The 13,138-nt window shown below is 34.4% G+C and overlaps 1 protein-coding gene across 1 annotated transcript; it reads left to right on the forward strand.

Moving 5' to 3' along the window:
- The first annotated feature begins 486 nt into the window (after window positions 1-486).
- LOC138336593 (uncharacterized) lies at window positions 487-11,630 on the forward strand. Its single transcript, XM_069286108.1, has 3 exons — window positions 487-553; window positions 2,144-2,320; window positions 10,697-11,630. Exons 1-3 carry the CDS (start codon window positions 487-489, stop codon window positions 10,870-10,872), a joined length of 420 nt encoding a protein of 139 aa, XP_069142209.1. The 3' UTR covers window positions 10,873-11,630.
- Window positions 11,631-13,138: the final 1,508 nt, after the last annotated feature.

Consider the following 13,138-nt stretch of genomic DNA (forward strand, 5'->3'; position numbering starts at 1 on the left):
GCGGGGGTTCGATAAAACACGGCCACAAAGTTGAAAGTATTTCAAAGAGTAATCTTAACTTCCCCACCCTTTAAATAGGTATATCTGCTTAATTTCACGGGACCACATTTCGCGGTAACCTCCTTGATGCAAATTCACCTGTGAAAATGTTCGTGTACTTGTAAATTTCTAACAGTAATAAACTAGGATATTTGATATATATCTAATTCACTCCACTTTATCCGTGAGTATTTAAGTTTACGGCAATTAGGTACCAAAATTAAATTCTCCGCGACTATAACTATGCAACAACTCTCACAAAGATAGAACTTGTGCTCCGGAAATGTAAACAGCATCAATTAATGACCACTGTCGGTTTGTATGATAGTGAAAGGATGAGGTACTGGTCCTCGGTTATAGAATAGTCAGCAGAGTGTGTGGATAGAACGATAAAGGGACAGAGGAGGTGTTGGTGGTGGGCTAACAACAAGAAATGAAGTTTTTGATATGATTCAGCAAGAAGAAAGAAAACTCAAAGAAACATTTGTCACACGATGGACTGGTTGGGGTTTTGGTAAATGTTAACGTGGTCATTTTCGTGTGTGAATATTTTAAGTCGCCATTCCAACTTGTTTGCGGTGTCTGTAATTTTTGCGATATGTGTCTATTGACTACGGTAAACCAACTTTCTTTCGCGACAACCAAATTTCGCGAATTTCATTTCAAAACATTTACGCGGAGATTAAGTTTCGCGGATTTAAAAATTTAATGGAAATGCCACTGAATTTAATTGTACAAGATATTAGTTCGCGGTGATAAACTTTCGCAAATTACCATTGATTGCGAATTTCGCGAAAATAAATCGCTCGCGAAGGAACCTTGGTTAACAGTATTCATTGATATAACCAGTTTTCCGGAGGTTAATACATGTTAATACAAGATTTAAAGAAAGGAAAACATACGAAAATATACCAAAGTACCAGCTCTTACGATATAAGTAATGAAATGAACCGTAGAACAAACAAGATGTTAGCATTTTGCTTTTGCATTCGGACGTCTGCCTGAACGCAATTGCCGAAATATTCGATCAAGTTGGTTCAGTAAATGTTGATAGCGCTGATTGTTTCGGATTAGAAGTTTGATTGACGAAGTTATCGACAGAGCACATGTATCAGAGTGTACGACAATGTCGTTTGTTTTAAAACGTAAATACTTGTTTTATGTATTTCCATAATTTTCTGTCAATTTTACGCCATATTTAATTATCGTCCTATTTGTTAAGCTCTGTAGATTTGCTATCTGAGTAATGGTAGTTTATATGGCATTAACAAACCAATCGCTTCACGCGCAAACCAGATATGTGTCGTAAATAGTAGTTTGAAGGAAGGACATCGCAAATTACCAACAGCAATTCAATTATAATCCCTATCAATATCGATGATGTAGATATTAATTTGCGGAGATAAACTTTCGCGAATTAATTTGGATCGCGAAAACGCGAAAGTAAATCGCACGGAAATGAAAATTGGTTTACAGTATAGCAATATATGGTGGGGCCAGTTGTATGTCTGATTCAAGAGCAAGGAGGTGACTTCAGATGTGTTGGAATTATTTCCAATGCAACCGAAAGTAAATAAAAATAAAAAAAAAATAATATTCGAATATGTTATTTCATTTAGCAAAATTTGATGTTTTATTACCGCAGAAGATCTGCTACACAGTCATACGTGGAGGAATACATGCGTAGCAAGCAGTATTTTCAACATTGCGAATGCAATAAGGAAGTAAATATTTTGCCACATGTTCATGTCAATTACAACAAATCGAACCTTCCATCTCTCCTGTCGGCGATAAATGTAAGCTTAGGCAGATGTTGGTACTTTGAACTTCAAAACAATTCAATTTGCAGTATTTTATTATGAAAGATATCAAATGGAGGTGCATTTCACAAGGGATTTTATCAAGTCTATATTATACTGCACTGCATTGAACATAAGAAACTACTATGTCGATACATTTTACTGAACTTTTGAAAACCATTTACTTGTTTAATTAAAATATTCCCATAAGCATGCCGACAATATTTAAGTAACTTTTGTATAAAAATATTGAAATAAAATGAACAATGATGAGTTTACATATATAGGGCTTATATAACTAAAAGCCGTGGTAAGTGTTCTAAGCTACATTATTAATCTTTTATTCCAGAGATACTCGTGTGGTTTCGGGCCAGGAAAGTATTGTGCTGTAGAAAACGAGAACTTCGTCATCGAATTCAGTAACTTCCGTACTTCAACTTCCGTCGTGCGCCTCCTTGTGACGGCCAGGAAAACGTATGACTGTAAGTATGACGTCACTTCCTGTAGAAAAGTCAACAATCTTTAAATGGCATATTTCTCTGCGCCATTCATGGTTACCATAGAAACGTTCCACAGATATATGTTATAACAGAAGTAGAGGTGGGGATGTTGGTGTCCTGTTGTTCAAAAATTATAGAAATTATTTGTGAAATTATCCTTGATGCATAAGAAACATAACATTACATACGATATATCCAACACAATAATTGGGCACACTCTTGACACCTTAAAGAAAAACGCGAGAAAGAATGCAAGGTTATACTCAAGGTAATGAAGTATCGGTGCGTTTAAGAACATGATTACATGCCATTTCATTTAAAAACATTTTTAAAAAAACACTGTGATACAGAGCGAGCGGAAGACTAAAATCGCACCAATTCCGGAAGCACGCGGTATTAATACGGGTTTGCGTTCTTCCGGCTCTGCTCAAAAGTATCCCATCATTCGCGCGACTGAACAGATAAACTAATCCATAGAAATTCAATTCCTGTCGATCACATAACCCTTTCATCGTTACGTTATCAATTTCCGCGGATTATGTAAAGTTTCTTTATTTTCCCTTTTTCTATTTCAATTTACAGTAACTGTAGAAACTATTGGCATCTAGATTAATACAGTGAAATGAATTATCTTTAAAAATATCGCATGTGTAGGGGAACGAATCTTACTAAATGCAGAAAAGGTTTTCGTATCAAGCAAAATTAATTTAAATCTTTTGACCTTTTTGTAAGATTGTTTTCATTCCGAGCTGTATCACGTTGAACTTTGAAGCAGTGATGCGAAATTTGGAGTCAGCAGAAACTCGTTTCTCGCTAGCTTCAGATTCCTTTGGCCTTGAAGTGGTAATTTGATCAAATGATTTAGTTGTTTCGCGCACAACTCGGTCAATGCCGGTCCTCGCGATACTATTTCATGTCATTTACTTAATTACGCGATAAATCAAAATTTAATGATGGTAGGAGGAATAATTCTAAGAACAAATATTTAAATGTGTCAGTTTTCATTCCATTTCTTCAGAACGCGGACGCTCGCTGCGTATTTTAGAAATTGAAATCAACATCGGTTGAAATATCAATTAGTACACAATGACAAGCTTGAAACATAACATACCATCAACATTGTGTAAGAAAAATGGAAATATATAAAATAAAAGACAAATAAAACGGATTTTATGTGCCTCTGGGCCTTTCGAAATGGCTGAAGCTGCTCTTCATTGGAATTGAATTGATTTTAAATTTTTATTTTATTTTTTATAACTTTCGCAATTGCTTTTGACATTAGTAACAGTATTCACTGCTGATCGTAATGTCATTCTTACAATAGAGACCGGCCAAAATTACAAGGTTGTAAATGATCATTAGAAAGGTTATTCAATGTGTTATGTAAATAGATTTTTTATCGTGAAATGGGACATTGTGAATCCTGTGATGACCTTTAACAAAAAAATAAGTATTACTTTTGACATTTCCACTCTACTTCCATGCTTAAAACGCCAAAGATGTTTCAGGAATTCAGACGTGGTTATTTGTACGTGGATTCAATAAAATAAATGACGAAAGGATAAACTCACCATTTACAGTTATGATGTTCTTTTTGATAACAACCTCATTATTAAAAGATACCAGTAGCTAAATAGCAATATTTTGATTAATAAAATAACAACTTTTAACATGTAACTACGACATTTGTAGTTCAGAAATAATGGAAAATTGTTTTAACATTAAGAAAATCTTTTGATTAATTTCTTTTAATTAATTTCAATTTCAATGAAATTAATGATGTATATCACAGATCTGTTATTACTAATGCATCATAAATATATATATTTAACCTAAGATTGTTTTCTTTAATATATTGCGGGGTTATTCGGAACTTTTTTGATTGATTATACAATTCCTTTGCGGCGTCATTCAAACTTTTTTGATCGATTACAAGTACAACCATTGGGACCCGATCGGTGACATCGATATTTTGCATGCCCAACCTTTGCAGAAGACACACTCATGCTTGCCAATATCCACCGCGAGATGTAAGTAATATTACAGCTGAACTGTACCACTTCTCGATCAATCCTTTTAAATCTGACCTTGTCATACGTGGAAACTCTAAAAAAAAATCCACGATACGCAGCACGTATCCATTGGACTAGACACACTTCACCAAAGTCTGAAGCGAAGCTCCTGGGCCTTACACGTACCAACACCACCAAACCAAATATGGAGGATAAATTGTGAAAGAAATGTCATCTGTGTAGTCCCATGAGGGAAACCAGTCTAATGGATTACGACAAAATATAATGACATGTCACCAATTACGGAAATTCACGGTCGCGAAAGTTATGATAGTCATATGCCGCTATCGGTTAGGATATGAGCTGGAAGTCATGGTCAAAAGTCGAAAATATAAAAATCGGTATCACATAGGAAAAACCAAAATCCTCAAGCATTTAGATGATCTGCCAAACATCAATTGAAAGCGTGTATTCTGCTTTTTTGCATAACACAGAGTTATCTGCACTTGTGGGTAGGTATTGATTATTGTTACGTCATGTGTTTGCGAGCGTAACGTCATGATTTTTGGAGAAAACAACGTGAATTGCGCTCACAAAATAATGACGCCATAATGGATACCTACCCGTAAGGGAGCTAACTCTGTAATATGCAACTTAATACACACCTATAGGTACAGAACCAGAAACAGCTTCGTTAAACAAGTATGCTTAGCAGCAGTAAGATAAAAGCCATGGAAATCAAAGTCCGACTGGTCACCTCACCTCGATACCATCCTAAATTCAAGAACATAGATCAGATACAATCTGATCAGGTTTGCAAACAAGAGGACAAGCACAGCAAACTCTTTTAATTTAGATATCCTCAATTGTAACTTAGTAAAGAAAAACGCCTGCAGAAAATAAAAACTCTACCTACTTAATCTGGATCGTCAAATAAAGTAACGTCAAATGCAGAAACATCTAAGTACAGCTCATCAAAAGGTCTTTGGAAAGGCTGTACCTTACAAGAGCTTAAGAAACTCTGGTATGTCATTTGATATACTCTTCACTTCAAAAGCGTTCGCTAATAACCTAGCTCCGTTGACAATCCTATATTTTAAGTAACATTATTATACCCTCTTTTCTTATATGTAACGAATCGGAAAATGTTATTAAAAGTAGCAACTCTGCCAATTTCCATTTTAAATTTCTGCCCTATACTACAAAATTTTAAGTGTAAGACAACCAATATATCTTTTATATTGTTTTCCTAAAGTATTTTAGAAGTATTTTAACATAATTGATGTACGTGTAATTATTGTGTGAATCAACTAGCCAATTTGGATTTAAAAGCTAATACAATGTGATATGGGATCAGCACATGTGGCATTTAAACAACTAATTCAAGGAAATGCTCCAGGAACTGGACTCCGGGCATATCCTAATGGGAAAACACTATAACATGTCAATGTTGTACGCACCCATTACCGTATCATTCGGAACTATTCTGATTAATTAAGAAAATACAATGTGGTATCATTCGGAAACTTTCTGATTAATTATGCAATTACATTAGGAAAGTTTCTGATTTATTATACAACACCACTGTGGCTTCATTCGGAACTTTTGTATTGTTTTTATTGATACTGCAACTCCATTCATAAGCCATCATAATGTTTTCCTATGGAAAATTTTAAATGAAGGGATTCCTTAGGTTTAAGGAATTGTTCATGAAACTGGGCCCAGAACTATCTTAATTGGCTGTGCAACTTCTTTTCGACATTATTAGTAACGTTTCTGGTTGATTATAAACTTTATTGCGGCGTCAGTTAGAAACTGAATGATTATGCAAATCAACTGCACATGCACATGTTGTGGCATTTGAAAATATTAAATTCTTTAAAAATACAATGTGATTGATTAAGCCTAGTTTTTTCAAACCAAAGGTTATCCAAGAAGGATTAAAAAAAGTATTAAGAATATCCAATATCAACGAAAAATTTCATTTCATTGGACCTAAAACAATGTTATTCCATTTTCTAATAATAACAAAAATAATATACAATGTATATATATATATATGTGTGAACTACAAGGTTCAAAGGTCAATGGCTACATTCGAATACTAAAAACAGCTTGTATATAAGATAATCTGCTCTTACTTCATCGATTCATTACAGTTATGAATTCCGTGTATCGTAATTTCGTAGGGATGAGTATTTAAGATATTAATATGAAACAACAGTATTGCATACTGTATCACATGGAATTTTTGGTGAGCAGAAATTTTCGTTGTCTATGCGATTGCTATGGAACCATGAATATTTAAAGTTTGAATGACGCTTTAAACTAATCATTATCATTCTTGTTCCGCGAATATTTTTATCCACGAAATTCAGGCCAAACCAAAAAGTACCCACGAATACTTCATGTCATAAAGTATACGGAACGAAATAATCATATGTGTTATTGTAATTTCTTTGTTCTATGGTTTGATCTGGAAATGTTTTATATTTTATTCACCAGCCACAAACCGTAGCTCCTGAATAAAACATGGACTCAGACGGTGAGCGGAATTACAAAGAGCTACGTTTAAACGTTAAATGCTTTACTGCGGAAGGAGACAAAACACTTAAACAAACAATCGTATGAATCTTTCAATTTAACGGAGTCCGATTAAATTTTCATTAGATCTCTAGAATACCAACACAGTTAGAGACTTATCGATTGGGTCACACTGGAATTTATTTTCTTTGAAAAGGCAAAGTTCATGCCATTGAAAGTCCGATATGTTTACAACTTCTGGATATTTTTTCAATAGTAGAATTGAAAATGTCTAGCATTTGAAAACGTAATATTGTAAACTTCAATGCAAAAACATATTCGATAAAACCTTTTTCATAAGATGTATCCTTCTGTAGCGTTGTAGTTCTGGTAATATCAGTTAAATATGCTCCTCCGCCGACAGAGCATAAACGATACTTAATATTTGAGCAATAATTGGAGTTAAATCGTGTATATGTATGTCTAATTAAAACAAACAAAAAATGATATAAGATAATTGATTTTGTTTTTGGTACATGCGTAATCAGTACTTTATTCCATATAAGACATAATGCTACGGATATATTTTCGGGATGCAATTAATTATTTTTAATATTTTTATCTTGAAATAAATTTAGAAGCTCAACTTTTTCAATGGTGGTAATGGTGTAAAGTAAGTAACAATTGTGACTGAAGAAAGATACTAAATCGTCTGCTCGTAGTACTTTGATAGAAATTGAACTTTGTCAGCGATGGAGCATTTTTAAAGGTCATTCCATTTAGACTGTAATTAAGCTCAGTGTTCTAACCCCCGTTGGAATACAAGGGAAATATGCAATAATTGAGCCTAGTTCTTCTGGTTTTTCATTCGTTTTTTCGGTTGATTTATCTATTTTTCTTCACTATTTTTTGTCCGGTTTTGACGAATTGCAGCTAGTTCGTAACAGAACATGTATTTCTGAAGTAAAAGAGACCCGAACACTAATGTAAAAAACGGTTTGTTGGAGACATCTTCACCATTTAACCGTAATATTTATTTATTCAAGAGAATCAAGGATACACAAAAAAGATCATTCTTAAAGAATAAATTGCAATTTAAAATTGTTAGATTGAAATTTTGGATAAAACTTCAAGTTCTTACTTGTAAATTGCGATTGTGTTTTAGAAGTAAAATAACAAGTAAAGCTATAATTTTTCTATTTCTATTTAAATAAAGTGTCCACAGATGTATATATGTTGTAATGACTGAATTCAAAATTAATTTCACCATGTGTCACATCACAAATTAAAATGCCATCCACTTCCAAGGAAGCGATAAGAGGAATATATGATTTTCTCCTATCCCGGGAAAATAATCATTCATCGATTGTGGGAGCAATAAAGTAGATTTCTGTTTCACCCTCAAGAGGATGAGTGATTTCGTTAGTTACAAGGGTATCTCCAAAAATTTTGAAAATATTTTTTTCAAGATGACACAGGTATATCATGATATATGATTATTGTCTTATTTCATCGCGAAAACTTTATTTATTTGCATTGTCAGTTTGTTTTGTGTAAAACATTAAACACAATGCTGTGTAGTATATACAGTACACTTACTATACATTGACAATACTTAAATGAAGCAATTAATTTTATCAATAAAACATATCGAATGTATAGGGATTGACCTATCAAATTTCATTTTACATCTTGCGTTGTCTACAAAAAATGTTAGAAAGCTAACCATACATTAACCTAACACCAGATGTGATTCATCGCGGGAAGCGTTCAAAGACATACTACACGCCAAAAGGCAGGTCACTTTCTTTGGAGACATGTAATATATTTCCCGAATGCGGACTTGAAATCCGGATTTACCAGCCGTGATTTATAGAGATACTGTCGCGTAACTAATGATCTCGCTTCCCTACTTCGGTCTCTTCACATTTCTCACGTGAGGTGCTCATGAGGTGCTCGTGAGGTTTGACTGGTTCGAGTGAATAATATCAATTTCCCTTCAAATGATGACCTGCAAGTACTGTATCTATTTCCAAAAACCATGTATCCCGTTTATTTGTCTTTGTCAGATTTCGTTCACAAAGATATACTACTTAAAGAAATGTATTTATCTTTTTTAAAAATATTTTAATGTTGAAATTTGAAAAGAATGCTTTGTTTACCTAATATTGTCCTTCACGGTTTCGGAGGGTGTGGCTGATATAGCTATTGGGGAAGATGTGTAACATGTTGACTTAGATTGCCGATATTTCTTCTTAATTATGTATTAAGTCATAAATTTTGCATTATCATTTTAATTGAAATTTAGGGGATTGCCTATTAGAATATTTGTATGCATACGGATGGTGAAAGGGGCTTATTGGCGGACAGGGTGTATTATGGGATACAACCTTAACTGTGATTACTGGGTTATTGCTTATTGCTACAAATCGGACATTGCGTGCTGATATACACTGTATATCAAACACATGTTTTGAGGAACATATTGGTTGTTTTAATCTTTATTTATTTATCTTTTTTTTTTTTTTTTGCATTTTTGATTTTGATAGTGTCTTTTATCGTTCTTTTTTTGTTGCATTCTTGATTTTGATAGTGCCCTATATCGTGTTTGGTTTCATGACCCGATATTGGGATTCCTCTTTCCATGTTTCCTGATGTTGTACTCTGGTATATCTGTCTACATCTCTACATCGCTTTTTTTATTACTGTGTGTTCGGTAGCACATGCTGGACGAGGAAATGGTCTACTTTTCTTTGGGTAAATTGGTTACTTGAAAAGCCGCCAACTTCTCTACCTAAAAGGCATACAACATATGTGTTTTAATTTGTCTGACCAAACCCCCTTGTCGACTTCAAATCGTGCCAGTCTTTGTTTTTTTCCTCGCGAACAGACACGACATGCTAGCCCTGTCGATATGATGACCCAATGCCAGTCCCTTTATGCCTATCTCTGCTTACAGATAGCCGTTTTATGACGCGTGTTTTTCCTCCATAAGTGTCGGATAGTCTGTCGAACTGAATGGTGCCTTGTGTGTTATTTATTGATCGAATATGGTCCGTGTCGTCTTAATCACCTGCTATGTCACTAAATGATTTTTTTCTCTGTGCATGCCTTCCTGATCCCTAGAAGGGGTTTAAGTGGCGTGTTTGTGTGCTAGAATGATGGATTTTGGAGTTTGAAAACTAGTAAATAAGCTATATTGGCGGAGATTAAGGAGCGATAGATTCTGAGTGATTAAGGTTTATTGCCCAATCGCTGACACGCCAAAGGCAACACACATCCTCGTAGCTTTTTATTGCATTGGTGTTTGCTGAACTCTTAATATCAAAGTTCATTTATTTGGTAAATATCTGTATACAAGCAAGTGTTTCTCAACGAGTTCCTTACAAGGCTTATACATTGTTGTCTTATATAGAAGAAAGTTTTATGATCTATACATATATACAGTGGAACTTGGTTATATTGGAGTCGTAAGGGGGAAGGCAAGTCTTTTATTATTATTTAGACTTTAATGTAACCAGTCTAAAAGGCAAATAATGCATGTGGACATGGCTTATAATTATTTTCAAATTAAGTAGTATTTCAATATATCCTGTTCAAATGAATTGGGCTCTATTGTATGGTATTATATAACATATTCATGATAGAATGTAAGTAATTTTGTTTCATTGTAGCTGTAATTTGTTTTGGATATTTTAGAACAAAATATTTTTTTCTGCAATTTCAGTAGTACATTTCGTTCAATTTTAAGAGAAGAATATGCACGCAAATTACAATTCATATCAATATATGTCCTAATGGGAATTGTATTATGTTTTTTCAGATGAGCCCCCATTGTTGGCAGCAGTTGTCGGCGGAGTCCTAGGTGGGGCTGTTATCGTGACTGTTGTCGCTGTTGTTGTGATCATGTTCCGGATCCGGAAACGGCGATGGAGAAAACCTCCTCCTGCGCATGCGCCACTTCCGCCTCCAGATCCTGATCGGGAGACATGCGTGTAGAACTAATTGTCACTAATGTGGCTATACATCGGAAGTTTGAGGAGGAAAATGTTAATACATGCATGTTGAAAGTGTGTACGTGTTTGGCTGTGCAACAAAACGAAAGTAAGTTGTGTTGATGCAGCAGCTGATGTGCTATCACGTCAAATGAATCAGTCTCGCAATCGACTCGTTGTATCATGGTTACCTATCGGAAGGATGAAGACTCTTGTCGTGCTGACTACCTGGGATTTCGTCATACAATTACAATTGAATTCAACTTAATGAAGCTGCGGAGTGATGACGATGGACTGTGTTTAAAGACAATACATCAATAACTATGTGTTTAATCATTTCCATAAAGACATAAAATGATGTGCTTTATACTAACTCACCGCTTGTGAACAATGGTCGGATGATCTCACATGGAATATTTCATTTCGTATTTTGAATGTAGTGTTTGGATGAGCTTCATGTCATTGCATTTATAAACCCCTGCCAACTTCATCCAAAAAAAAAACATCGAGCGATAGCCATTCATATTTGTCCGAATTACTCTGCCTCTATTGACTTCATCGGCTTCAGGCCTATACAAAAATACTAACGGCAGAATAGTTCGGACTACCAGAACATGCAAACTCTCGCCTGAATCCGTGGACATGCTCCGCACAATTTTGTAATGCATCGCAAGAGACTAACGATTTTAGCGATCATATTCTGTATTTCTGTATATCATTATCACTCAAAGGAACGAACTACAGTGTGTACTAGGCTTATTTTGATGTTGTTTTAGACAATGAAAATGAATGGTGTTCTTCTTCAGTGTTATTATCTATTCCTTAAATTGGCGCGATAAATAAATTTATGTCACTCTAAAGCTGTTGTAAAACCTCACGCATTTCGACCTGACAAGAAAATGGAAATTTCGCGAGTACCAGAGAACCCTTGCCAATACCACTTGTAATTTATAAATAACACAGTGTAAAAGAACCGTGTTATCAGTTTGTTCCGACACTGAGATCAGATGTGTGCAATTACAATCGATCTATAATGAAATATCCGAGAGACTTCTTAATGAAAAATAAAATTCGGCATAAAATTCAGTTTTAAATGGCCCTATTAAAGAAACATAAGCTTCGAATACTAAAACGCACGCACGACCACAATGTAGCGTTTCGCGATCTTTAATTTCTTTAAACGGCATAACGACTCACAGGAGAATTTATTCCACTTCAGATTCATGAAATATTCATTACACTATACAACAAACCTCGACAAAATACTGTCTTTATATGTTTCAGATTTTTTTTATTTCTTCAGATCCACTATTTTATAGCAATGATGTGCGCAATAACAATTAAACGGAAGTGCCATTGTCTGGAAAAATATCGCTTTTAAAAAAGATTACCAATACGATCTGTATTTCAAATTTGGTAAACCTAGACACAAATTTCCCCCCAATTTCTTTATCAAACAAAATTGATATATGAAAAAGAAAATATATAAAGTTTCTGCTTTATTCTTCTTCGAAAAATATGGAAATTTATTGGAGATGCTTTTTATATTAAATATAAAACATACAGATATTTTTAGTGGTGATGCATAATGAATGTATAAGGAATAGATACTTATACTGTAAATTAACTTATTTTCATGGCGATACAATTTCGCTTTTTCATCCCTTACTACATTTTCGCAATTTTAGCTTCGGAGCTTAGTTAGAATCGCATTCCGTATTTGCACATTACAGAGTTATTTGCCCTTCCGGGTTTATATTGATTGCGACGTCAGGTGTATGCAAGCGTAACGTCATACTTTAAAATACTTCATACGGAGAAAACGACGTGAATTGCGTTCACAAAAATAATGACGTATCAATCGATACCTACCCGCAAGGGGAGCGAACTCTGTAATATGCAAAGACGTAATAGTTCTACAAATGCTTGACATTTTTTCGCCGAGGTTCATTTTCTTGGTTTCCTTTTGTTTGCAAATTACGGTAAATTTATGCGCACGTTAAAATGCGTTTGTTTATAGTCTCCGAACATAACTCCTATGTGCGCGTGCGTATTTTCAATATCACATGACAATGTGAACAGCTTTGTGACGAATATAGAATCACCCAGGTTTCAAAAAAGAATTTTATTTAAAGAATAATGATGATATTGGCGTGTATGTGAACGGGTAACGCAATAATATAGTAAATACATTGATAAGAAAATTTAAAAACAAAAATTAGAATGAAAATGTGGCCTTATTTTACCGATCAATTTTGTCTCTTTCTATA

This window comes from Argopecten irradians, chromosome 12, assembly GCF_041381155.1.
Source record: "Argopecten irradians isolate NY chromosome 12, Ai_NY, whole genome shotgun sequence".
NCBI lineage: Eukaryota > Metazoa > Mollusca > Bivalvia > Pectinida > Pectinidae > Argopecten > Argopecten irradians.

Bases quoted from the DNA above. Each gene is read 5' to 3' on its own strand.
- LOC138336593 (XM_069286108.1), top strand. From the start codon at position 487: ATGATTCAGCAAGAAGAAAGAAAACTCAAAGAAACATTTGTCACACGA. The intron at 554-2,143 runs GTAAATGTTAAC...TATAACTAAAAG, and splicing joins ATGGACTGGTTGGGGTTTTG to CCGTGGTAAGTGTTCTAAGC. The intron at 2,321-10,696 runs GTAAGTATGACG...ATGTTTTTTCAG, and splicing joins GGCCAGGAAAACGTATGACT to ATGAGCCCCCATTGTTGGCA.